This window comes from Anopheles ziemanni, chromosome 2 (assembly GCF_943734765.1).
Source record: "Anopheles ziemanni chromosome 2, idAnoZiCoDA_A2_x.2, whole genome shotgun sequence".
Classification (NCBI taxonomy): domain Eukaryota; kingdom Metazoa; phylum Arthropoda; class Insecta; order Diptera; family Culicidae; genus Anopheles; species Anopheles ziemanni.
The window spans coordinates 40,649,635-40,675,501 of NC_080705.1; the positions used below are offsets into that span (position 1 = coordinate 40,649,635).

Sequence of the window (25,867 nt, forward strand, 5' to 3'; positions counted from 1 at the left end):
TTAAGCCTTTTTCATATTGAATCAGGGGTTTATCTTCATTTTCTTTTAAATCAATTGGCATGCAATTGAAAGTGTTTATTGATTCCTAAAGGTCTATAGAATTTTTTAGAGACCAGCTGGAAACTTTAATTAGTTAAGTAGGAAAATGTATTTGTCAACAACAGATGTTTTCTGCAAATGCCGGTTTGAAATTTCACCGAGAATATGTTGATTGTGTACGGTTTCTATTAACAAAATCTCGCTTAATCCATCGTCTCATATTTCAACCGCCAAATTGATCGCCGCTTGGTGAAACGAAATGGTTTGTAGGAAAAATAAATATCCCACGAATGAACTGTTTGATTGTATCGATCGAACATTAACAAGAGGTGCGATAATAAAAAGGAACGCAAAGGCGTGGGCCAAAAATAAAATTTTGCTGCGAATTTGGATGCCACCGTACGTACACAACTCACTCGATCATCTATTCCAACGGATCGGTTACCGCGATCCGTTACTATCTGATCCGAAATTAGCAACACGAGAAGAGCAAAGGAAAACGAGTGGATGAAACAAGATCAAGGGTGATTTCGGTTCGTTGAATTATGTTTATTATTTTTTCCATCCGGTAGGAGGATGCTGCATGAAACTGATCCCCCTAGCGATCGCTAGCGACGGCGCTTGAGGTTGAAGTTCGTTAGAAAAACTGCGCGAGGGCCAACGCACTACTGCGTTCCGGGATCCGACGATGTTGGTGCACGATGGGTTGCAATGTGAAATCTTAATCGAACCGTGAAGTGAATTTATAGTGCGCTAATTAATTGGTCTAAATTTAACCGAGTGGATGAAGAAACGACGATAAAAAGTATGGTTGAGGGTTAGTTGTGCAGCGTTGCCGGGTGCAATGCCACCCGACTCATTCATCTCCGAACGCAAACATAACTTTAGGGATAGGTCTTTGGAGACGCACCTTAGATATGAAGGATAAGACTAGCAGTACGAGAAAAAAAAAAACCCAGAAGCAGTGATTTTCTGCTTGTGGCCAGTTTGTTTGGTGAATGGGAGGCTATAAATAAGACTGCAGAGCGAGCGAACATCGTGTTGGCATCGTTTGTGCTCGCGTGCCGGCGTACGGTTTTTGAGGCAATGGCCAATTTCTTAGCATCAAACACGGCTGGCGAGACGGCAGCATCAATAACAATAAGAGTATTAATGTTGGAAACGATAGCATCCTTCCGACGATTCTACGCAGTCCCTTTCAAAGAGGTATCTTCTTCGATGCCATATATGCATTATGGCCTCTCTACAGCGTAAAGAATCTCTCTTGTGACATAGATCGCACAGCATTGGATGATTAACTAGTTAACTGGTCGTTGTTGCATTTCACTGGAAGCAAGAGGGTTGGTCAGGGGATCAAGAATAAGCAGCAGCTTCCCTGCCCCAAGCTCGGATCTTCGCCCACTTTCGTCCCCTTAATGTGCAACATTTCCTGTTGATTCAATCAGACCACTATTTTATTTTCTTATTTTTAGGAGGGTTCGGTGGGACGATCTTTCATTCCACGGTGGGAAGACGGTAGTTATTTTCAGCTCAGTCAACTCCAATGTTTTGAAATTTTTCAGTTCTAGTGAAATCATTGTTTTTGTCTTTTGAACTTTTACAACCTTTTACACCTTCCCCTAACCTTTGGACCGTTTTGGTCATAATGAGAGTATATGCATTGAGATATGGTTGAAGCTGGCAACACACGACGAAACGTGGAAAATAGCAGCAAAATCTCACAAAACACTTCCACTTAGATAACGAATTAATAGTCGACGATAAGACGTCGACGAGCCATGTCGAAGGCTTCAAATCTTTTGGTTCCTTATCGTAGGGTAGAAGATTGGAGGCAGTTGCTTCTTTTGTTTGTTTTAGAATCGAATAACAAAGTTTTGGTAACAAATAGATATTTAGTTTTTTTTTTAAATTTGCGACACTTTCTTTAAATTTAACCGTTTATAAGCTTTTTAGATGTAAGCCATTTTTAATTAATTGAAAATAACTCTCGATTCCGGTGGAGACGCTTGGTGGTTGAGTGATTAACAACTTTAAAAAACTAAAGCTAAGTGATCATGATTACAAAAGTGTTCCATTTATAGTCGCTTTCAATGAATCAAAACCATCAACTAGACTTAACATTAATCGATTTTTAATGATTACATCCCTCGTTGTGATCAAGATAAGGTAAATTGGTCAAACAGGTTAAAACTAGAGTCGTTAAGAAGGAAAAAGAAGTTCACACACTGCATCGTCGAACGTGAGCTGAATAACCAATTTGTATTTTATTTTGGTTTATCACTTCCTTCTTAAGACCATGTCTGTTATCAATCCTTAGATCGGAGGTTTGTTATCTTGGGCTGTGATTCATTTGCTCAGTGCCTTTCCTTACCCTTCTAGCAAAATCCAGCTTAAAGCTTTTATCGTGCTGTTTTCCGTTGGTTTATTTCCTGTCAGCTGTTACAGACAGGTTCCATGTGAGTCCGCCGCCGGGGCTGCTGTTTTTAAAGTGCAAATGCAACTTTAACCACACTTCAGCACACACTGTTTTGTTCGATATTTCTCTAGAACCGGAGCCAATCACGGTTCTATGGAATTTCTTTTCTACATCAAAAGTTAACTAGTCAATCGATTCAGTACCTTCGATGAAAGGGTAATTATATACCAAACGCTTTACTGCTAATAAGCATAATTTGCACAGGTCTCGAAACAACCAACCGTATTATTCATTGCGCGTACGTAAACGGATACGAATCATCGTTAACAAGGGGGTTTACCTTTGTGTCTTTTCTTTTTCTGTACGGCGCAAACATCAGTTTCGGTGGTTCAATTTACGTGAACATAAAACATGATCGCAACTTAATAACCTGCCATAATAAGGCGGTTCGAATGTAGCTGGATGATTTTCTTCATGTTGAATGAAACAAAAAATTCTCTTAAGCGGGTTAATCACACTTCACAGTCCATTTTGACAGGGCAGTGACACAATAGGGCATCATACGAATTGCGGAAGCTAAGAAACGTGAAATTTCGACTGTCACCATTTTTTATTTTTTCACTTGTTATCTATCACGTATTTTCTAGAGACAATTTTGCACCACACATTCTCAGGAACACACATACACGCACACGGAGGAATAAAAATAAAACACTGAACAAACGCACCGGGTGTTTGTTTGTAAGTAAAACCAATCCCAAAACCACGCACCGGGAAAATGCCGAAAATGGTGGATTTTGACAGTCACGTGTAAAACACGCGATGGTCCGCGTCGTCTAAGTGCAAAACTTGCAAAAGTAGAAGCAACACAGTAAACGAACGAACGAACGAACGAACGAGCGAACGAAAGTTGAAGGCGTAACGTAACGCAACGTAACGGAACACAAAGCCAGTTCGCAAGCCGTGGCCGGCGGGAGTCGCGTGTTAGTCGATCCGCTTCACTTGGCTGGTTCCAGTGGACTAAACCGGCACCGGCCAGTGATAAGTAATTTGGTACGGCAATTCGTCGTGTGGTGTTTGTTGTTCAGCAGTTTACGCGCACACTGGGTCGTGTTCATGCGTAAAAGAGGTCAATTAAAATGTAGTTTTTCTAGTTTATGAAAAAAACGTACAACTATGTAGAGCTATTTTTGAGAAACATAAATTTAAAATGTTTACAACATAATGTTATCATACAATAGCATAAAGACCTAATAAGTATAGATTTTTAAACAATGATACAACAACAGTATGAATATAATATTGTAATCTACATTCGATGTTAAACATACTAGCTAACGAGAGTAAAATTGTGTAAACGCTTGTCATGTTTGTAATACAATTTGAGCATTTTGTTTTTCTTGTCGGCTCTCCCCGTTAGATTGCCACTGTGACCCCGTCTAGCTGGTGTGTTGAATGTCACATTTCGCCGCACTTGGTTGCCGGCGACAGCGGATACAAATTTGCGTGTGTGTACATCGCGCTCGCGTTCCTTCGACCATGTGGTGGTTTGTGGTGTTGTTCAGTTTGTGTGCCTACTTCGATGCGAGCGTGTGAGGCAAAGATACGAATGAAAAAAGGTAAGCTGCTTGAGATAGAAGAAAACGGACCGCGTGTTTCTTCAGCTGAATTCACCGCAATATTAGCTCACACTTGAGAATATGCTGGGAAAACAAAACAAAACCAAAAATAAAAGAAAATGGAAGCATAGCAGGCAGATATATTTTTCCTTTATGCATTCGTTATCGTACGTAAATTTCCCTATGAATGAAATGCGCACACCGATGCACTATTTGTGGCCGCTGCGATATGAAACTACCATTTTATCGATGTGATAGCGCTGTGTGGTTGATCGTAAGCAGAGCACAACAAGTCAATAAGAAAGAGCAAGTAGCAGAGCACCTTGTAAAATAAACAAAACAGACACAAAGCTTTGCGAACGAACAGATGAAACGGAGCGTCGAAATGACCGAGTAGCTCACCGCGAGCACGTGTCTTTCGCGTGTCTGCACGTCTTGGATGGAGGCGGATGGTGCTTGACGTGACCGGGACCCAGCGCCGGGTGATGAGGAATCAAGATGGTCGAAAAAAAATCAGAGATCGTGGTGAGGATTCGGTTTAGGGGTTCAAATTAGTGTTGTGGATACATATGTGCTTCTTTATTGCAGATGAGTGGGTTCACTAGCTCAGGGAAGTATTAAAATTTGTGTGTGACTGATGTAAAAGTAATGAGTAGATTTAGAACAAATAGAATATTATGTTGGCTCCTTTATGACATAAAATTGCTGATATTAGTTGAAAAATGAAATTTATAGAAGCTTTAGTGTGGTGAAAATATTAGACCGCTATCAATAACATTGTATACAGACCCGTTTTTTGAAGTGACGATTAAAATTGAAAATTGTAAAGATTACTGTAAATACTAGCAGCACAAAAGCTGTGGCGGGCTAAATGTTGCTCAGTAGTAAAATGTATGTAAAGATTATGTCTCAAAAAGCTTTGTGAAACCCGACTCACAATCAAATAAATTGTTGTTTTTTGAAAATTACGAACTGTGGGTTCTAAGGTTCAAAAAACAAAAGGTTGTTTTTTTTTATAGATTTCAATCAACACCGAGGAGCTAGTCGTATCTTGTTTGTTGTTTGTGAAGTTACTATTGTGATATTTATGCCATTACATTCTTTTTTTGGGTTACATAAACATGTGCAAAAAAACTTCAAGTGTTTCCGCCCGGGATCGAACCGGGGGCCTTCCGCGTGTTAGGCGGATGTGATAACCACTACACCACGGAAACAGGTGTTAGGACCCGCGTTGATTGAAAATTTGATGACGCGAAATTAACGTTTTATTTTAAAAATTACAGCTAGAAGGAGGAACATAAATCCCGTAGTATGAGTTTTATTTTCCTGAACAGTTCTTCTAAAGTCGTATAGCTTTTGTAGGACACTGTATACTTATTTTCTTATGTGGCGCTACAACCGTTGAGCGGTCTTGGCCTGACGAAGCTCCATCCGAAACCGGTCACGGTCGCTCGCCACGCTGGTCTAATTCCGTATCCCGGCTTTATTGGCGGCTTCGTCTACGCCATCCTTTCACCTCAATTTAGGCCTACCACGCCTCCTCTGTCCTTAGGGATAGTCTAAAATGACTTTAAGGGCTGGGTCGTCCAGTGCCATTCGCATGACACTACCAGCCCACCGGAGCCTGGCGAGTCTAATTCGCTGTACGACAGTGAGGTCTCCGTACAGCTCGTAGAGCTCGTCATTATATCGGCTCCTCCATTGTCTCTCCTCACATACGGGGCCAAAAACCCTCCCGAGCATCTTCGTCTCGAACACGGCTAAGAGTGTTTTGTCAGATTTGGACAGAGTCCATGACTCGGAGGCGTATGTGAGCACTGGTGCTATGTATGTCCGGTATAGTCCCAGCTTCGACTGTCTTGACAGGTATCGTGAGTGGAAGAGATTTCCCAGATTGTAATAAGGACACTGTATACTAATGTAAAAACTAGTGTTGTGCCTTATGAATCTTTAGACGAGATTTGTTTTATGAATCTATCACCTAAGATTCATTCAGGTTGATTCATGAATGTTTTGGGATCTTCTCTGATTCTTTCATTGCCGTGGATCAAACGACCACTCTTTTCATTTTTGTTTAACATCAATGAATCTTTGGGATTCATGAATCTCTCATTTTAAAATTTATGAATCTCAAAAACGTAGCAAAGAATCATTTACAGATTTATGAATCTATTACACAACTCTAGTAAAAACTATGCAAAATGTATTATATTGTTGGGAGGGAGGACCTTTACATACTTACATACATACGACCTTTAATAACATACTTATCTGATCTAAAATAGTGAACAATACAATTTTGGAAGGGGGCACTCGGGTTTGAACCGGGGACCTCTCGATCTGCAGTCGAATGCTCTACCACTGAGCTATACCCCCATGTAGAGTATCAATGGTGTGATATATACTCAAAATCTGAAAATTGTAGTGAAACGATGGTTACATTAATTTTTTGTCAATTTTTTAAATTTATTATCAGAAACGTATTTTCAGAGTTCACCCTTCGATCCTTCGCTTGATTTGACTAATCACTTTCGCTGCTACTCTCCTCTATCTGCTGCTAGATTTGTGTTCATGTATTTTGTAATGTTTTTGTTTTTCTTTTCTTTGCCATTATAATGTAGTCTTGCTGTGTAATGTGTTTTCAATTGGTTTCAGCAATAATTACAAAATGACTTTCAAAATGTACTCATACTTGATTCCATCGGTTTGGCATGTAATATGTTGCTGAGTTTTTCGATTGGTTTGCATCTGCCTCTTAATTGTGTTTATGTATTGCCATTTCCTATGTTTGTCCGTTGTTGAATATTTGTTCGGTCTGTATGTCAATGATCCGATATATCTAACTTGCCTTAAGTACGTAAGTGGTAGTGCGATCGCTTCATAGAGGGATTCGATAAACAATTCGGCTAGCTCAATGGAGTTCGAGCTGACTGGCTCGTACATGCTTTTTCTTTATTATTGTGAGAGGGTCAAATTTCTCGTTTTTGGGTAAGTTTGCTTTTCGTTTACCGGCCATAGCTGCGTAACAAGTCAATTTTCATTGGTCGTCTCGAATAACCTGTACTGTATGATAACTGTTTGCGAGCTGAAATATAACATATTTCCAGAGGGAGCGTAACTAAAATCTTTTGAGTATATTAACAAAAGCATTGTTTGAAGATTTACTGGTAATAGAATTGTTCAGAAATATCAGTTTCGTTCAATTACTTTTTTCCTGCGTTAAGAGAATATTTTTGCCAGAATAGCTCTTTAATGGTTTATAATTTGATGTATTTTCTGTAGCATATTCCTTTTTATAAACGCTCGACGTCAGTTTCCGTGTTGTTTTTCATTTTGATGTTGTTATTGTTGCTGAATGAACAAAATCAACTAACGATTAGTTTAGTCCTGCCTCATTCAGTAAATGTTCTGTATTTATTTTGTTTTAAATTTAAATTTTAGGTTTCGTATTTAATTTGCTTCCTGCTATGGCTCGCGTGCGGGTTTTGTTGGTATGAAATAACAACTATCGAGAAACTATATTACGATTTGACAAATCTGTCCACTGTTCTTTGTTGCCCCCGTTTCTGTTCGCTGGGGTAAAAATTCCCCGATAATACGTGTCATCACTTGAATCGTTATGTTTTATCTGCCGGTGTAGTCCATCATTGGTGGTTTTGAAGTTGCTGTGAACTGATTTGTTCTGTATGTATTTCGTTTATATATTTACTTCATTGACGGTGAGAGTAGGAAAAAGATCTATTCGATACCCCGGCCATTGTGGCCTGCATGTTTTATATTCTGTTTACTGTTTTGCCCATTCTGATATGGTATCAGTGTATCATTGTTATACTATATATTTAATTTCTTTTGTTTTTTTGCCGGTTTTCTGGTTTTCCTTTACATAAACATAACGAGTTGTTCGCTTGAATTTCTTTTCGAGAGCGAACATAGTTGACCAGAGACGTGGAGTTCGTTTCGCGCGTGTTTTAATTTGTGAGTTTGTTTTACTTCGTGTGTAGAATTTTACTAATATGCCTGTCTTGCTTGTAACGAAACCATTTGCATTATATTTATATCTTCAGTTGTTTTCTGTTAATTTTTTTGTTTATTTTAATACTTTAATCGTCAAATTCGCTTAAACTGTGTTTCGTTTTTAATTACTTGTGTCATACGAAACGATTGACAATCCAAGGTTGGAAATTGGAGCGCAACTGTAGCTTATACTTAGCTTCGTACGCAATCGATGGCGTCGGGTTAGTTAAATTTTTTGTTCCTGTTTCACGTGCATCGATAGCATCTTTTGTTTTTAGCTTTTCGTTCTCACACCCTTTTTTCTCATGTCAGTTTTGTTTCTGTACCTCTGGGATTTTCCTCATTCTTGTATCTCTTTTGGTTGCTTTTTGTTTACTTTTTATCGACTACGCTATATAATCTGCTTATGTTTTCTTTTGTGTTCCTAAGATTTTCTTAATATGTACAAAATCACATTCGCCTGACGGGCACACAAACAGTTTGTCTCCGTTCCGTTCACTTGCTGGAAGTGAGCGTGCTCTTAAACTGTCAGTGACAATTGTTCCTCCAATTCAATTGTGTCAGCATGTTGAGGATTTTTACTAGTTTTGTTTATCACTAATGACTGTATCGAAGTGTGGGTAAGTGATTTTTATTTTTAAATTCTCGTTACATCCAGAAATTAATTTTTCTTTTTCAATGTGCTCCCTACTGCCCTACAGCAGCGTCACATTGCCTACAGTTTCTCCTCTTGCTGGTCAGTGAAGGATGTTGTCAGTTTTAGATTCACTCTTTTGCGTTTTACTAACTGAAGAGTGCGGGATAAACCTCAATGATATCTAAACGAACTGGTTCCATCCGCTTTCCTTGTGGCAGTCCAACCTAGCGTTCAATTTTTTCTTGTTGCTTGGTTAGAAAGTATTGTTTACCTCTTTGTGATAGTTTCACTTTTTCATTCTGTTGCTTCGCCCACGCTAGTGCAAGGAATTCTGAATTGTTTTAAACTAGTTTCGTTTGCTCCAATTGCATTACATTGCATTATATTTTTACTTTATTTTCATTTGCGTTGCTTCTCAATTTAATTCGATTATTAATTTCTTTAATGTCATATCTACAAATGGTGGTGATAATGTGATGCGTACCGTTTGCATCGGTGCCATGATTTGCGCGTAGGTGAGAGGAATGGACTATTTGCTAATTTTTATACCGTAAAAGGTCAACTGCAGAATTTTCTTTTCTTTATTTCCTGCCTCGCTTTACGCCATTTCCGCCTGTTGGGTACGTTAGATGATTTTGTGCAGTTCTGTGTGCATGTGTTGTTGTATGTTTTGAAGTATGTACGCGATTTGCTTTAATTTGATGCAATAAGTGTATTGAAATAGATGCATTTTGAGTATTGCTTAATAAGGTGCTAGAGTTTCAGAAGAGATGCATTAAACAAGGAGTAAGTAATGTTTGGCTTCTCTCGTATCTTTTAAAAAAAGTTATGTTTTATATTTTAAATGGACGAAGATTCAAAAGTATTAGTAAGTGTTGTTTAAAGAGAATGTTTTCTAGAATGTGTATTTCAAATGGCTGGAATAAAATTTCATTCTAAACATAAATAGCGCATTTAAAATTTACGCAACATAAGGATCGCATTCGATGAACCATGGGATGGCGTTTGTAGTCAAATTGAAATGGATAATGTTACCCTTGAATTACGAGACGTATAAAAATGTTTAACTTATGTTCAAAAAAATTCGTTTGCAACGAAGGAACAAGAGCTACATCAACAAAACGGTTTCTATCATACAACGAATGCAAGTTAACAGTTAACAGATTCACCAAACAGAAAGTTGGCAATACATTACATACAGTGCATTATCAGCATAATGAAGAAATTTACTCAACTTTGGCTTCTGCTTCCTTTGCTGAATTTATCTCCTCTCACGATCGGTAGTTTTTTATTTTAGTTTTCTAGTTTTACGGTGTATTAGTTTAGTTGTGTCTCATCGCTTCTGTTTCTACCCATACGATAATACACAGGGATGTGGGTATTTCTGTGTGTGTGTGTGTGTGTGTTTTGTATGTGTGCTTGTGTGCGTGTGTGGGCATGTGTTGACTAACTCGATGAGACATCTCGATTTGCTTTAAATATTTACTCCGTAGGTTTTGTTTTACTAATTAAAATATTCACATTTATCAAATTTATGTAAACTGCTTAGAAAATTGTTTGTCTTGAAACTGTGTATTTTTCTGGTATATATGTAAGAGTTTGTTTTGGTATTTTAACAGAATATCAGTTCAATGGTGTTTAAACTGCACTGGTGCTGTAAGTGCAGGATATCAAAAGAATATCGAGGATGCGGTAAACGAAGGATGCGCTCTCAGTACACAGTTATTCACTCACTCTTTGGAAATGTGTACAGCTTTGTGAAATTAGTAAAGTTTATTGCTAAAATAATTCCATATGTATAAATCGTCCTAATAGTATAGGCTTTCACCTTCGCCAGGCATTGCAATTTATTGACTTTTGGAAGGGAAAACGTAACAAAGATCTCAAACCATGTGCGCATCGTGCGAAATGGAAGGAAACTTTACTAAACTATCTACTTATGAACTGCCTGGGATCAACTGATGGCAAGCCCTGTTTCTGTTTCGTTACCCAAAAAGTTGGGCATTCTGGTATAAGATACAAAGTAGTAGGTAAGGGCCTCTCCTACCGCTGTTTCCGTAACGCAACTGAGCGATGCGGAAATTGAGCAGATAGGACAGTATTGGAAAGGAAAAAACCGTTTCCCCCGAACATTGTTGTAAAAACGATTGGCACCGGCTAGTTGTGCTCCGGTTCAGTCAGACTTAATCATATCGCCACGGTGGTTAAATGAAACTAGTCTACGGCAGGCAAGGTGATTCCTTTTCCAAGTTGTAGATACTTTTACAAGGTTAAAATCTCTTTAGTAATTTTACGTCCCATTGAAGAAAACAGGTAAAAACTAAGATAATTTCCATCCCCGTTCGGTTGTTCTAGTCCTTTCAACTGGGACAAAAATGCAACCAATCAAATTTTGGTCAAGAAATATTCGGACTAAAAGGAAACTGTACCGCTTAATGGTGGGACGCCCTTTCGATCGAAACGATTAAAGTTATAATTTAAATAGCCTCGGTTTGCTGATATGGTAGTTCCTCGGACCTCGGTTTAAGTTTCAGTCACAAGGGGATGAATCGAAATAATTCCATCCGAATTTGTCGCTTTTCCCTTGGAAAAATGCAAAACCACTTTCGTACGAAGAAGGAAGGTTTAGTCGTTTTACTGAGCTCAAAAATGTCTCTATTCACATTCAATTTGGAGGCTGTTTTGCTGCTGCATTTATGCATTACGGTGATTCTCTGATCAATTTGGGGACCAATTTTAGTTTTGGTGTCGCTCGGATTTGTGTGGGGATCACTTTGTCTCATACCTGTGTACGTGTGGGTTCGTCGTTTTTAGTGGTATTTATTTAATGTTTCGGGATTTAGTTTCATTTCTCATTTAACATCTGTAACTTGCTAGTTTAACTCTTTCGAAACGTCGAATGACCCAATAAAATCTTCAATCATCCATCCTTAACAGCGAGGAAAATCATGCATCGAATAACGTTTGATCAATTTATTTGGCAAAGAAGCACAATTTTGCATTCCTTTCGTTGGGAATTGGATTATTCTTGTCTTGTTGGTTCATATGCAGTGAAGTGTTTGCTTATGTGACGTGTATGTAATTTGTGTGTGTATGTTTGTTCGAACGTAGAGTATGTGTGCTGTGCGCATCATCAATGGCCTAAATGGATCCCTTCACATCAAAACGAATTGCGACCGCGGTTACAATCCCCCATCATCGCATTGATTTTTTAAATGCTTTTCGAACGTTGTTCCAGCGCGTTTTTTACTTGCTTGGCACACAATTCGCAGGTAATTCTCATGCTCTCAGTTTAAGTTTTGTAGTGTTTTTTTTTCGTTTGTTTAATTAAACTTAGTTCTTTTTTGCAACTCTTAATCAATGTAGTTTTGTTTACTTGCTGATTCTTTCCCTTTTTCTTAAGACTTCCTTTTAATACTTAGTTTTTAAATCTAGGGAAAACCGTACCGCGTGAACCGCTCCCCCATCCTTCAAAGAAGTTCGAATTTTTCCTATAATCGTTCCTAGTAAATCGCTTAATTTCAATGATTGGCCACCCTTTTGCTTGGATTCTTCCTTTTAAATATGTAGTAAATTTTTATCGGGTTTCTCTGCTTGTTTTTAATTTCGAAAATCGCTCACTCAACAATATCGTCATTTGTGTCCGTTTTGTGTCCACCGAATCTTCGTTTTCGCTGCCTTGCAACAAGATTTGACTTACGTCTAAGAAATGTATAATGTAAAGTCTGCGTGTAGACAATTGTGGTTGTGTGTGTGTCTGTGTGTGTGTGTGTGAGTGTGTATTAGTGTGTGATCATGGTCTAGGCTTTTACCATCTCGTGACCTACTCCCTCATGTTGCACTTCCCTTTCGATTACACTCTTTGCTAGTCTAACGTACGTCTAAGGAGTCAAAAGTTTTCATTTCGATTTATGTCATTAAATCGTAAAGGAATCACTCGCATTCTTTCTATCTCTCTCTCTCTCTCTCTCTCTCTCTCTCTCTCTCTCTCTCTCTTTCTCTCTCTCTCTGTAATGAATTGATTATGGTTCTTATACTGTAGCTCAACTTTACATTTTTGTTTAGTTTTACTTTATGAAAAATTCATAGAATTTCTTAAATATTTCGGTAACCTACTGCAGCGTCCGATCCAGCCGAGAGGGAACAGAGGAACGGTTGAGGCGGGGAGCCGCGGCAGATGCATCCGACCGACCGACACACCCGCGCCCCTCGAAACCCGCCTCGTGCCGAATCGTTGCCACTTACCGGTCCACCGAAAGTGGGAGCTATAATTCACGCTCAAAACGCTCGATTTGCTCGTATTGGAACGGGGGGCGATGGTCGGCGGAGTGCAAAAAAACTGAAGGATTTGCTACCAAAGGACTTTTGCCGCTCGCGTCCGCATGCCCCCCTCCACCAGCCTGTTGATGTAAGACCATGTGCGACGGAGCGCACGATGGTTCGTTTAATCATTATTAATTGTTTGCTCTATATGTATAAGTATATGTATAAGTATATCTATTTATATTTTATGTATATATATTTATCTACTACTTACGCATTAACGTTCCGGTTGGCTTTTCATTAATTTATTCATTATTTATTTGCTTATTACTTTTCTTCAATTGTTCTTTTTTGGTGACTTTTGCGCCGGTTTAATGTCAATTAATTAGTAGCTTACCTAGTTCATAATTGATTTAAATTGTATGACTTACTTTTGTGCTGCTTTGTTTTATTTATTTGTTTAGTTTTAAATACTTTTTTGCTTGTGGAAATATTTCACATACCGATAAGAACTACTTCGGCCCTAAACTTGATGTGTGAAAAACGCCAACGCATGTGCTCGTAGAACGGCGCAAGCATTCTTCCCATGATGCTGTAAGTACTCAAGACAATATGAGTATAGTACCTTACAGCTACTTTTATTTTCTCCCCCTTTTTTTTCTCTCTCTCTCTGTCTCGATGAATATCGCTTCTAGTATCACTACTATCTTACAGAAGTTTTTCCTTTCATCCTTCGAACATTATTTTCGCAACTTTGTTTCACTCGCTTAAAGGTTGTTTGACTCTTTTACCCATCATGCACGCTGATTTCATCGTCGTATGAATATTTCCGTTCTTCTACGTTGTTGGTTTGTTCCGTTCTTTTGCCTTCTTGCCTACAGCTTCTAAAACCCTACGTACGCTACGCACACGAGCTAGAACTACATCCGGTTAGAGTATTCTCTATGCGAAATTTTAAATAAAACTGCGATAAACAACACACGCATACACACGCACAATAAATCACATAAATTTTAATTCTTTGGCTAAGAATCCGTAAAATTTTGAAATAGGGTCAAATTTGGCACTATATTCAACGTAAACGATCTTGGCTTATAGTTTAGTCGGTAATTAACGTTCTCAATAAACTATGAACTGAGTGCTTTTGAGACACCGTCGTTGAGCAGAAGGTATCTGCGTGACGTGTTCCATCGACAAACTAACAACATCACTGACAACAAACTATAATATAGTAAATCTATTGAGTTTAAATTTGGCTATATTTTTTCACCTCATGAACCATGTAATTTAAAACTGTCAGGCATATTAAAGTGAGAAGGTCACTGTAAAAATTTGGCATCAGCATTTTCCTACGTGTGTCACAACACAATCCGATCCGTGTATGCTAGTTTTCAAATAATAATACAATCAAATGGTTCATTATTAGTTTTTTTACGGATTGGTGCGAAATTCAGCGGTACAATTCGAAGCAAAACCTTATTACAGTCATCATCTACTTTTCGTCTAGCAACCGACCTTTGACAAACACTGGTAGACATATGGCAACTTTAGATAACACTCTCGCGTTTATCGCATATCGCGCTTGAGGCTTTCTTCCTAAAGTTTTTGGTTCAAATATGAACTTTAGTACAATTAATAAGAAATGCGACTGTCTTTATTTCCACGGAAGCATCTTCCGTCAGCGGACGAATTTTCCACCGGAGTTGACCTCTGTAAATAAACTGTTCTAATCTGTTCTGCTCCCAACGTATTGTGGCAAGCGAATAAGACGATTGTGACCGTGAACGTATGTGAGAGTGAAAAAGATTACTGTGGTGAAAGCGAGTCAGCTATACAGAACACACGATGGGCATGTTGCTTGCACTAACAGAACAAGTTTTAACTGACTCGTTGCCAAGAGCCTTCGTGGCGCAATCGGTTAGCGCGTTCGGCTGTTAACCGAAAGGTTGGTGGTTCGAGTCCACCCGGGGGCGGCGAACTTTTTTTCTCAGTTGAAATCTTTTTTCTTACAATAAACTTTTGAACCTTTTTATATAAATCAGGAAGGTTCTATTGAAGTGAATTTTGCTTAAATCAGCTAACAAAACACAGGAAAATACATAGAAGTGGGAGAGAATAATACTGCCATTAGGAGTGCCAACGTATGCTTTCATAATAAATAAAAATAAATTAAAAACATGCATGGTACGCACGACAATGCGATTCATTTGTCAGAAAACATTAACAACGCCCGGCAAAACAAATACTACCCTCACTGTTCGCTGCTCCCAGGAAAGGTCTTTCTCATCGAATTTTTCGATTATCTTGCTGATTAATACTTTTGTGCTGCTGAGTTAGCTAGATTGGTCTAACGCTTCCAGTGCCTTTATCTTTCCCAACTTTCCATTGTGCATGATCCCTCTTGTGCTACGCTTTAAGAGCTTGTAGCAGACTATAGGTTTCTTCGTTCGCATAGTTTATATTACATTTTAATATAGTTGTTTTCATTACATATCACAGTCGTGCTGCTGTTGATAATATTTCTCGCACTTCCTTTCTTTTTCATTGGTTTTTGATAAGGTTTACATTTAATTTCGGGCTCAACCGATGAACTATGGGAGCGTAGCTTTGCCAAAACTGAATACTTTCGATCTGGTCTTCGACAAACTCGTCTGCTAGAGGAATCTGCTCAACGTCAACTGTGAATCCGTAGTTGTTTGTTTTTCTACATTTTCTATTTTATCCTCCGTAGTTCTTCTGCTCGTGTAGGCGTGTACGTAATTATCTGTGCAATTGCATTTTCCGGCCTTCCGCCACCCTTTCGTATCATGCTACATTGTACATGGGTGTAGGACCGCGAGCTCCTCGGTGTCGTTCGCGTTAGCTAATAATTTAATAATATTAAATTGTACGCTTAAGGATGCTGATCTCACGTTCATTTTTCCACAGCAGCCATCGTGCACGTTGGGAGTAAGGCTCTTGCTACGAGAAGCGGCAAGCACGCAAGCGTCTGGAAGATGTTGACGAAATTAACAAAAAAACAAAAACAAAAACTGTTCAATTACACCTATTCGAAAATCTTTAAACATTTTAACGCAATCTCGAACTCGAATGAAGTGTGAATCGATGATCTCTGCTTGTAGTAAAAGGATTGATTTTGATTTTTTGAAACAGCTCTGCGTGATACGAATATTATTTTGTTAGTAGGATTTGCTTTGTGACAATGTGCTTTGTCAAAGTGGGATTTGACGATTAAAAGTAAAAAGTGTCCTACAGACGCTTGTTGCTCGCCCCCAAACCATGCACCTCGCCTCCCTGGTCACAAAGAATGGCAGGCTGCTTGCGATGCCGACGCCAGGATGAAACAGTTCGATTTCCATCCCAGTCAGTTTCCTTTTGTTCACCCTTTTTGTGGACTTGCGATTAGTAATTTAGAAATTTCACTTTACTGCTGGTTGCCCAATTTTCTCGCCCACCGATCCGCGCCGCCGGGACGCGACGTTGGATACGCGCATTTTATTCCGGTTGTCGAAACACACATATACACAGAGACACACAACATCCGTCGCGGCCTCGACCGACGGTCGGCACACCGAAAACGAAAAACGGCAACACGAATAAACGACAAACGGAAAAAGAACATTGCTCTACACGCACTCCTGTTCCGGACACGCGTTTTTCCACCATTTGTTTTGCCTCTTTCTCTTGGTTGCGTATCCCTCCGAACAGTTTCCATCTTCCCACCCTCTGACCTTAGCTCCGGATTTGAGGATAATTTTCCTCACGGTTAACCGCCACAACCCGACAACGTCTTCTGCTCTGGTGGAGGAAAATCCAGCCCGTTAGCTCGGAAGCCTCTCGAGTGCGAGGACATTAGCCTACGGTTTTTTGTTGTTTTCTAATCGATCAGTGTGCGCAGACTTCCTGTTCCTACCTAATAATGCTGCGGTTGAAATGTTCTCCCGTCCCCGAACTTTCTTACTTTACGCAATAAATATTAAATCTAGCCACTCGCCTCGCCCCGACGCTTTAGGCTTCGTTTGTCACGAGCGACGACTGGTGAGGAAAGAAAAACGTACGAAAAACGGTATGAATGTCGCAATTTGGTTCTTGTCAGTTACCTACATATATTCGCATATGACCATCTGCTCTTCGCCCGTACCCGGACTTGACACTTGTTTTCCAACCAGACACACCAGACGCGAAGAGGAATGACGGCCCGAATGTTTGCAAACAGCGTGGAAAATTGTGGTGGAAAGTTTAGAGTTACATGCTAGAGTTGCGTTGTGTAAAATGTACAGCTTACTTGCGTTTACCCTCGTCAAATCTGGTATTCCTGCTGACGACGCCATCACAATATGAGTGAAAATATACAATCTTCTACCAGTATTGCACCAGTAATTGTTTTTTGCTACTTCCGGTTTACCTTATTTTATCTTGTTCTTCATGATGAACGTGTCTGTGTGTTCGTTTTTGCTTGGATTTCGCTCGGAGGATAACCGTTTCACAAGTAAACTAGAGGTGCTACGCCATGCTACGGATTGTTTGCGAACGTTCCTCTCCTGTATTGCTTTTGGTTCATTATTGTGGAATGCTTCACGGCTGGAGCAGAGGAACACAAGACGCAAGCTGACTGGTTGTCATTGTGGGATCCGAGATTCCGTTGCAGCGACTTAGGAATTAGGAAAGCGCCCAGAGAACCACGCGACTATCATCGGTTTGGCACAATCAGTGGCACACCACATCTCGGACTAGCTTAAATTCTGTCAATTAATTTTTCCCTACTTTTCAAATAAGCCGTTAGCTGCAAGATGCTTTTTACATCCAAACCTAAGGTTTACACGTTGCAGAATTTGTTACAAAACGTCTCTTTTCTTAGAGTTTGCTTTAGAATTGTGAAGGAGTTTTGGTGGGAAGTTCCGAGAAAACTGAAATATCCTATTGTTCGTCTCATTACCTCGGACAGTAAGGAGGTTGGTTTGACAATTATTTTTGAGCTCCGATTGCTGTTCGGTGCCAATGTACACTCATTTTCCCTACACCTATGTGCAAGCATCGAGTAGAAAACCTTCTGAATAGCCAACAACACGCGGCGTGGAAAGCCGTCGTTTTGAAGTCCTATGCCTTGGTTGCTCCAGTGTTTTGGTCGAATGTAGGTATGATTGACGGGTTGAATTGCGCTGTGCTGCTGGATAAAGCTATCTCTCATCCGGTTCGGTTCGTTTGCACGGAAAATTGCCCGGCTCGTCGACGCTGCTGCCGTCCTGTACCACGCTTCCGGATGTACGTTCCGCGTTTTTTTCCGTTTTTCATATTCTTTGTTTTGCTCCGCTGTGCGTCACCGTTGATCGTTGATTATCTGCGTCGATCCAATGGATTTGGTTTGCCGCATTGCTCTAGGTTGGATTATTTTCTCGCGCTCGCTTTTGTCCGTGTGCTTAGTTTTGCATCTCACTTTTTGCTTTTGTCTGGTTGCCTTTTTCCACCGACCCTACACCGCCCGTTTACACCACCGTGCGACCGCCGATTCGCGCAACGAAGAATTCATTTAAAAATTCTCGACACTGATTTAATTAGTAACAAATTGATTTTGTGGAAAAACCAATAACAATAGCCCTTATCATATGGCTACGAAACGATAATGTGCGGGGCCGAAAATAGAACAGCTATGGTTGCCACTATTGTGAAAAACGTGAAAATTATAAGGCACAATCTATCAACTACCATTGCTGCAAACTTCCAATCCTTCGCAATATCGCTTTCCTCGTCCTCTTTTCGTATCTGTGGAAAAGAGAGAAAAAAAAAACAATTTAATAATGGGGTTTCAAGAAATTTGAATGAATTGGACTTATTATGAATTTGTTTGCGTGTTCAAAAATCCCATGAAATTATTACGGTAAAATTCCATTTCCAAGTGAAAACGCCAGAATGTATGCAACTATGGTAACACAGCAGTTTAGAGATATTTTGTTTTCAAAATGTCATAAAACACAACGGAATACGTAGAATAGCTTTTCTATACCATTACTTAGGATGGGCTCATAAACATCGGTTTTGCGTTTCAATTTGACGCAATCTTTCAATGAAAAATAAGTTATAAAATTTTCTCGAATACAAATATTTCAGAATACTATTTACAGTTGCATTAAATTTACTGATACTAGTGAACTACTAATTTACTAATTTATTTGAACTTTTTTGTAGCATGTTTAAATCACTTCGTTGCTAAACTGAAATTGGTCCATGGGCTGGACTTTACCGAGCCGGACTTTCAATATTTCCGAAAGCGTAAGACAACTCAACCCTTTCACTTCTTCACTAGATTTCTTCCCTTTTTGATTAAAGTTTGTTTGTACTCTTCTGTTTATGGTGCTAAGAAAAGGAAAAAAGCAATGTTACATCGGAAAGCAAGTCAACCATTTGATCGATCGTGCAATTAATGATAGATGGTTATCATCATCGACATTCTCGTCACCTTTAAAACCACGCACAGACAATTCGACGGGACACTTCTTTAAATAACATCAATCTTCTCGGCCCAAACCGACGTTATTCTTTCGTGCTACGTTCGATGCCGAGGAGCACGAATTCCAGAAGAAAATCCCTCATCCATTCCACCGTCACTTCCTCCTGTGAACTGTGAACTGTGAAGAGTCTGACAGGATGAAGGACACAATATTATTGATGATCCGGCATCGAGCTGAGCCAACGGTTTACTTGATCCACATTTCAACCTTGTGTTGAGAAAAAACAAGTTAGAACTCGGCCATAAAGAGTGTCTAGCAATAGTTCAGTTTTTTCAAGTACCAAGAGATTCTATTTTCGGACGAACCTATAGCCAGCAAAAGTAGATCGACAAACGGATGAAATGATATCAATCTTCGCGCGAGCGAAGTTTTACGCTCATCGCTCGTGTGACTTACCTGGTCGGTGATAAAACGTATCTCTTTCAATATTAAAGCTAATTCGTAATCAGCAGACGATGTGAAACACGTGTGTGGTGGCGCTATCGCATCCGGCATCCGGTTAGTTCCGATCGGTCCGATGCTTCCATCATCGCTGCTGCAAAGGCACAGGAGCGTTCAAACATTTGACCAACGAACCCTCACAGCCTTGAGGCATCGAGAATTTCATCAAAGTACGGGGATTCCCTTACCTGTAAACAGTCCTGAAGTATGTTGGATTGTGTGGCAGTGTACCTCCGGGGGTCAATGGTCTACAGTTGTGACGAAAGTCATCATCTATATCTAATACGTTCGCTAGTAAGGACTTCGATGACCTATATGGAGGTTCAAGAAATAGTGTCTCAGTTATTGGGACGAATCAAAGTGAGAGAAAAACAATCAGCAAAAGGAGATAGACATCCTACCGCTCCTTCAATTCGACGTCCTGAATGTGCGCTTTTCGCTCGGAGCTGTCCGACGTTGGCGTTGGTGGATATTCCATTGATAAGTCTCTACCGGGTCGACTCATTCTTAAAATACATGGCAACCAGTATAAAAATATGACTCTAACCTGTTGGAGAGAAGAGTAAAAGTAGTAAATTCAGATTCAGAAGTTTCTGAAAGATAATAAGGTATGTTGAATGGTGCGGAAGAAGTATGTACCTCACAAAAAAAAAACATATGGTAGGCGAAATTAGCGCGCTTAACTATAACTTGAAGTCTACAATCGATTCAACAAAAAAAGTGAGAAAAAGCAGTTGCGTCTAAATTCTCACAGTTTTTCGTGAGCGTTGTTGGTGCATTTTGTTTTCAAAAAAATTTTCAAAAGTATAATGTAAGCTGTAAAAGCTATGTTGATTTTTTTCATTTTTTTCGGACTTAAGTACGCTAAGTACTGATGAAAATAGAAAAAAAGTGTTAATTCGACATTTGTACGACTTGTCCGCTATCTGTACTTCAAGTTAACGCTTTAGATAGTTATTAATCAATTTTAATTTTTTTTTATTCAACATAAAATACAAATTGATCAACGTCAAGACAAATTAAATGACGGAACATTTCACTTGCCTCACCATCATTCGCCATAAGTTGTGTAACGCAATCATTTGCATCCGTTACGGAAACTCTTCGGAAGGATTCCGCCCCCAAAGATTCCTCTAGGATTTCCGGAGACAGTGGCCCGTATCCGGGCATCCGTACATGGGAACGTAATGAATTTAATACAGTTTTCCATAAAACTCGCATAAATGAAAATGGAGCACACATCTCGAGCTCGTACTCCGGGACGCGTCGTTTGGAAAGCAGGGCCCCTCTGCGACATGACACGTTTCGGGTGTGCTTTTAATACATCCAACTACCGCACGCACAGGAAAAATGAAATTGGTTCGTTCATGTTCTTTCTCATTTTCCTCCGCTTTTCGCGCACTCAACAAGCTGAGAACATTAAAGAGACACGCATGGCGAGCAAATGCGGGTGAGAAAAAGCTACTAAAGATCCTCCCTGGAAGGTGATGGCAGCACGAGCCGATTACGAGTTGGATTTTCCAACGCGGCGGTAAGGAGATAGTGAAGGAAAGTGCGGGCGAGACAGCATCACAGGTCATCGAAATGTTTAAAATTGTGTGCGCCGGAATGCTTTTAACGTGTAACGTGTTTCAGTGGAACTCCGCCATCATCGCCACCAGCGGAAGGATTGCTTCAAGGCTTGACTTCGACCTAGTGCCAGTGTTGTCTACGAATTTTCCTGAAAACCCACCCATCACCCGGAGCCGCACGAGCCTTTGCCGACTGATCGACGCGCCTTCAACGAGGCCCCAGAGGATGAAGATTTTCTTCCAGGCCTACCCTTTCCACCACGGTTTATCGTTCTCATGGTGAACGTTTGGGTGGTGGAGTATCGGGAAAATCATCATCCTTCACGGATGTGCTTTGAATAAATAATCGCTCTTGCCACGCGCTTGTTTGTGTACCTAATATGATTTTAAATAATCCAAGCATGCGTTTTACGTGCAAGAGCACAGAGAACATTACAGAGTTTTGCAAACATTTGTTAAAGGTTGGAACAGTGTTTTTTAGTTTTCTACCGGGCATGGAAATTGTGTATTAATTTACTATTTTCTACACATACAGTTCACAGGGTTGGCAATACTGGCTTTGTTATCGTTATTTTATGTCTGAAAAAATGAGGTCAACATAATGATCTTGTAAATACCACCAAGAAATTGAATGCAGGTTTTTGTACAGGAACATTTAACATTAATATTTGACGATCCTTTACCAAACGTAATTTTAAGTGAATGAAGTTACTAGTGTTTGAAGCGAAAATATGACGAATATATTTTATATTGATAAGGTTTTTATGAAATGTAATATATTACTGAAAAATGCTGTATATTTTCGACATCCTTTTTTTGGCTACGGTGGATGATGTTCGATGATCCGCTTATTCGCCAGCGTTTGATGCAGGAAAACGGAATGGCGAGCAATGGGCCTTCGCTCGCTCACGACTCTAGCGAGTCGGTGCGAAGATAGGTATCGGGTTTTGTGAATGGATTCTTGGTTGATGACGTTGACAGCCCTCGCCGTCCTTATCTTTCACCGCGAGCGGAACTTCTGCTCGAAAAGGGTCGATACCGAGGAGGCAAGTACAACCGATCGTCCTGACGAAAACTGTCTTTCATAACATTTAACGTTGGGATGGCAACCATTGAATTTTTTTTGCTCGTTCTCCCTCTGAGGGGAGGGAGATGGAAAACCACGGATCACGTTATCAGCATCCCCCACCATCAATCCGAGTAGTCACGCGGACTCATCATCATTGTCAGCGTGGAAAGATAATTTTCACCCACCGAACGAAACACTCATCGGATGTCAAAGTCGAGACGGCTCCAGTGGAGATGGTGGAAAATGTACACTGGCCCTAAACGTGATGGAAAGCCCCAAACCGAGAGAAAGTAAGGGAGAAAAAACTGGGTAAGAAAATTTTCAACGTGTCAACATCAAAGGCAGTCGCCCTTTCGGGACAATAATAAAAGAATTTAGATGACAGACCGAAAGGACAAAAACCAAACCAAAAATCAACCCCACCACAACTTTAAATGCCAGACTGTGTTTGAAGTGGCGGCAATGTTCGAAAGATTTTCCTTTTCACGTTTCTATGGAGTGTTTCTCATATTTCGGTTTAGTTGTTTTAATTTTACCTTTTAAGGTTTCATTACTAAACTAAAAAATTAGTAAAAATATAATATTTTCGAAAAATTCTGTTCGATTAATTGATTTTAGTTAATAATCATGTAAAGCGAAATTGGTAAAACCAGGTACGGAATGTCATACAAAAGAGTAAAGTTTTAGTTTTTCCTTGTTCAAGTTTTTTGGGATGGTGTAACCATGTTTTTAAATGCAGAAACAAAAGAAAATTGTCTGATTAGCGAGAAACTTGTGCTAGATACGTGAAAAAATACTTTCCTCGAAATTTAGACATTTTTCGAATTTCAGCTTCGAATATTTTTTTCATGGTATTGAAATAAATTTTCAAATTCAGTATTATTAACGTTTATAGATCTTGTAATCTATGTTGACACTTGTACAGCTTATTAGTTTTCATTATTCTTAACCATTAGTAATCGAATGCGATGATTTACTCTTTGTTGGTAGCAACCACGCAAAATTACTGTCATCGCCAAAGGACCTTTCGGTCGTCGGCACCAAGTATCGGGCCGGAAAGATAGTGACTTGCTGTTAATTTGCAGTTCATCCCATCTCTCAAATGCACGAGAAAAATGGATGTTCCTGACCACACACTCGACTATCCTAGCGTTCCCGAAGCGGCCTGAAGCGGGAAAATGAAGCAAACCAGAGCGAACGACACTGCACTTGCACCGAAGTGACGTTCTACACGGTTCAGTAGAACGCTTCGAACGTTCTGGTTTGAAGTTCCTGCCCGTTTGCTGACGCAGGGTTCGAAGCTGACCACAGACGAGATCCCTGGCGGCGCTCCGTCTCGTGCAGCGGTGCAAGAACAGTCGGATGCAAAAAGCGTGGAAAGCAGCAGAACTTCATCACCATTCGGGTCAACAGGCAGTGAGCTTTCGAATTCAAATCAAATCGAGAGAGCGCAAGCAAAACACTCCAAATTGCATCCCCAACGCATCCGCAGGCCTCAACAGGGTGGTCCGTTGGACAGGGTCATGCCGAGAAGCAAAGAAAAAAGCCAAATCATTCGGCTTTGCATCCCATAAGTATTCATTAAACCCAGGGTCGGCACCTTGCAACCTACATAGGGCTTAACGTGCCTTTGTTCAGGTGCTGCAATGGCCGATTCTTGTGGCCCCGGGTTCGGAACAATACGCTCCATGCCGGTAGCATGACTTATGCCATCATAAATATGAACGCATCGTTGTTGTCGATTGCAATGCAGGTCGCACCGTGCACCGAAACCGGCGGTTTGTGTTAAAGAAATCAGTCTCGAAACAAGCCAACGAGAGCGGCGCACTTTAGGTACCATCACGTCACGCACGGTGAACATTCGCTCCCGGTATTGTAGACTCGTGTGGGAATAATGGAACGATCATAAAGCGGGCACGATTTGCGGAAGTTTATTCCGCTGGAGGAGTGGCTCATGTGTCGGTACTTACCCAATCAGACATTTCGTGTGTGTCCGCATTTCTATGGTGATAATTTAAAATGAGAATCGTCGAAACAACGGATGATGCAACCATAAACATGATGCAGTTAAAATATGTGCCTGAAAAGAGAAGAAAATGTTTGTTAAAGTTCGGTGAAGGAATGGTGTGGAGGATTTCTGCACTGCACAAATAGGTTTCCCGATTAGACTGAAGCGGAACAAATACGGTGTGTGCATGAACCTTCCCAACAACCAAGGCTCAAGTGTAAATAAATACGATACAAAAGTTAATTAATGACACCTTTGAGACCATGGAACTCGCGCGAGAAATGCCTCACACTGTGGCTCCTTCTCAGCGGGATGTTTTATCTTCCATTGACAAATAGCGTAAACGGTTCCGAAGCGTTCCAGCAACGCCTCTATCAACAAGGCAGCGTGGCCGAGCGGTCTAAGGCGCTGGTTTTAGGCACCAGTCAGAAATGGCGTGGGTTCGAATCCCACCGCTGTCAAATAGGAGTTACTTTTTTTACATGAAATAAGAATCGGTACGCATGATAAACTCTCAATACCATTATTTTGTTGAGAACATGTGCATAAATAAAAAAAAAGGATCAAAAACGTTCTCAATTTACGATAGTAATCATATCACAAGTATAGAGTATGGAACGGAAAATAAATGTATTATTGGTTAAATCATTTAAAATAGCTGCCACTATATGTAAATAACTGAAAAATTACACGTTTAGTTCAATATAAATGTCTTTAAAAATAAAATAAATTATTTCACCATGACGATAAGCTTACCTAAAAGTGGAACAGCATCCGATGTGGCTGGCATTGTCTCCGCAACCATATTTAAAAATACCGTCAATGATAATAAAATTGTTACGCCTGTGGAGAAAACAATCACGTCAATATGTTCTACGGTTAGCAACGTTGGAATTTGGAAAAGAGACGCAATCATTTGACAACAGGTGTTTTAATGTACCTCAACTCAGCTGTGTAAATACGTTAATTAGAGTGAACGAGTGAGTGTTAATAGAATTGTTTAATACCTTTGCTTCTGAAAATATTGGGCAAACTGGTAAATTATTTATATTATCTCAGTTTTCTTGTTAACGTTACATAGATAAAATAAAACTAGGCACCTGCTTGCACTCTGATTACACATTTAGACTTTAATTTTCTTCAAGAACATTTAATTGCATAAAAACATTTTCATAAAGGGTGTTTAATTGTATTAGTAACGTGATTACCGAACATGTTTTTGTTTTCCAATAATTGAGTAATCTTGAATTGTTGTCTAAGTGTCTGATGCATTTGAATCGTAAC

The 25,867-nt window shown here is 39.8% G+C and overlaps 1 protein-coding gene and 4 non-coding genes across 5 annotated transcripts in view; 2 read left to right on the forward strand and 3 right to left on the reverse strand.

Annotated features, from left to right (window-relative positions):
- Positions 1 to 5,215: 5,215 nt before the first annotated feature.
- Positions 5,216 to 5,288, reverse strand: Trnav-aac (transfer RNA valine (anticodon AAC)). Its single transcript has one exon. It is a non-coding gene; the product is annotated as a tRNA-Val (tRNA).
- A 1,090-nt stretch (positions 5,289 to 6,378) lies between these two features.
- On the reverse strand, positions 6,379 to 6,450 carry Trnac-gca (transfer RNA cysteine (anticodon GCA)). Its single transcript has one exon. It is a non-coding gene; the product is annotated as a tRNA-Cys (tRNA).
- Positions 6,451 to 14,887: 8,437 nt separating this feature from the next.
- On the forward strand, positions 14,888 to 14,961 carry Trnan-guu (transfer RNA asparagine (anticodon GUU)). The gene has a single exon. It is a non-coding gene; the product is annotated as a tRNA-Asn (tRNA).
- Positions 14,962 to 18,595: 3,634 nt separating this feature from the next.
- Positions 18,596 to 25,867, reverse strand: part of LOC131282611 (neuronal acetylcholine receptor subunit alpha-7-like) — a 57,774-nt gene continuing 50,502 nt past the window's right edge. Inside the window, exons 8-13 of the mRNA XM_058312117.1 lie at positions 25,340 to 25,426; positions 24,546 to 24,655; positions 20,337 to 20,482; positions 20,124 to 20,246; positions 19,891 to 20,029; positions 18,596 to 18,748 (exon numbers count right to left, since the gene is read on the reverse strand). Of these exons, the coding sequence (XP_058168100.1) occupies positions 18,596 to 18,748; positions 19,891 to 20,029; positions 20,124 to 20,246; positions 20,337 to 20,482; positions 24,546 to 24,655; positions 25,340 to 25,426 (758 nt within the window). The remainder of the gene's footprint in view (positions 18,749 to 19,890; positions 20,030 to 20,123; positions 20,247 to 20,336; positions 20,483 to 24,545; positions 24,656 to 25,339; positions 25,427 to 25,867) is intronic.
- On the forward strand, positions 24,965 to 25,044 carry Trnal-uag (transfer RNA leucine (anticodon UAG)). The gene has a single exon. It is a non-coding gene; the product is annotated as a tRNA-Leu (tRNA).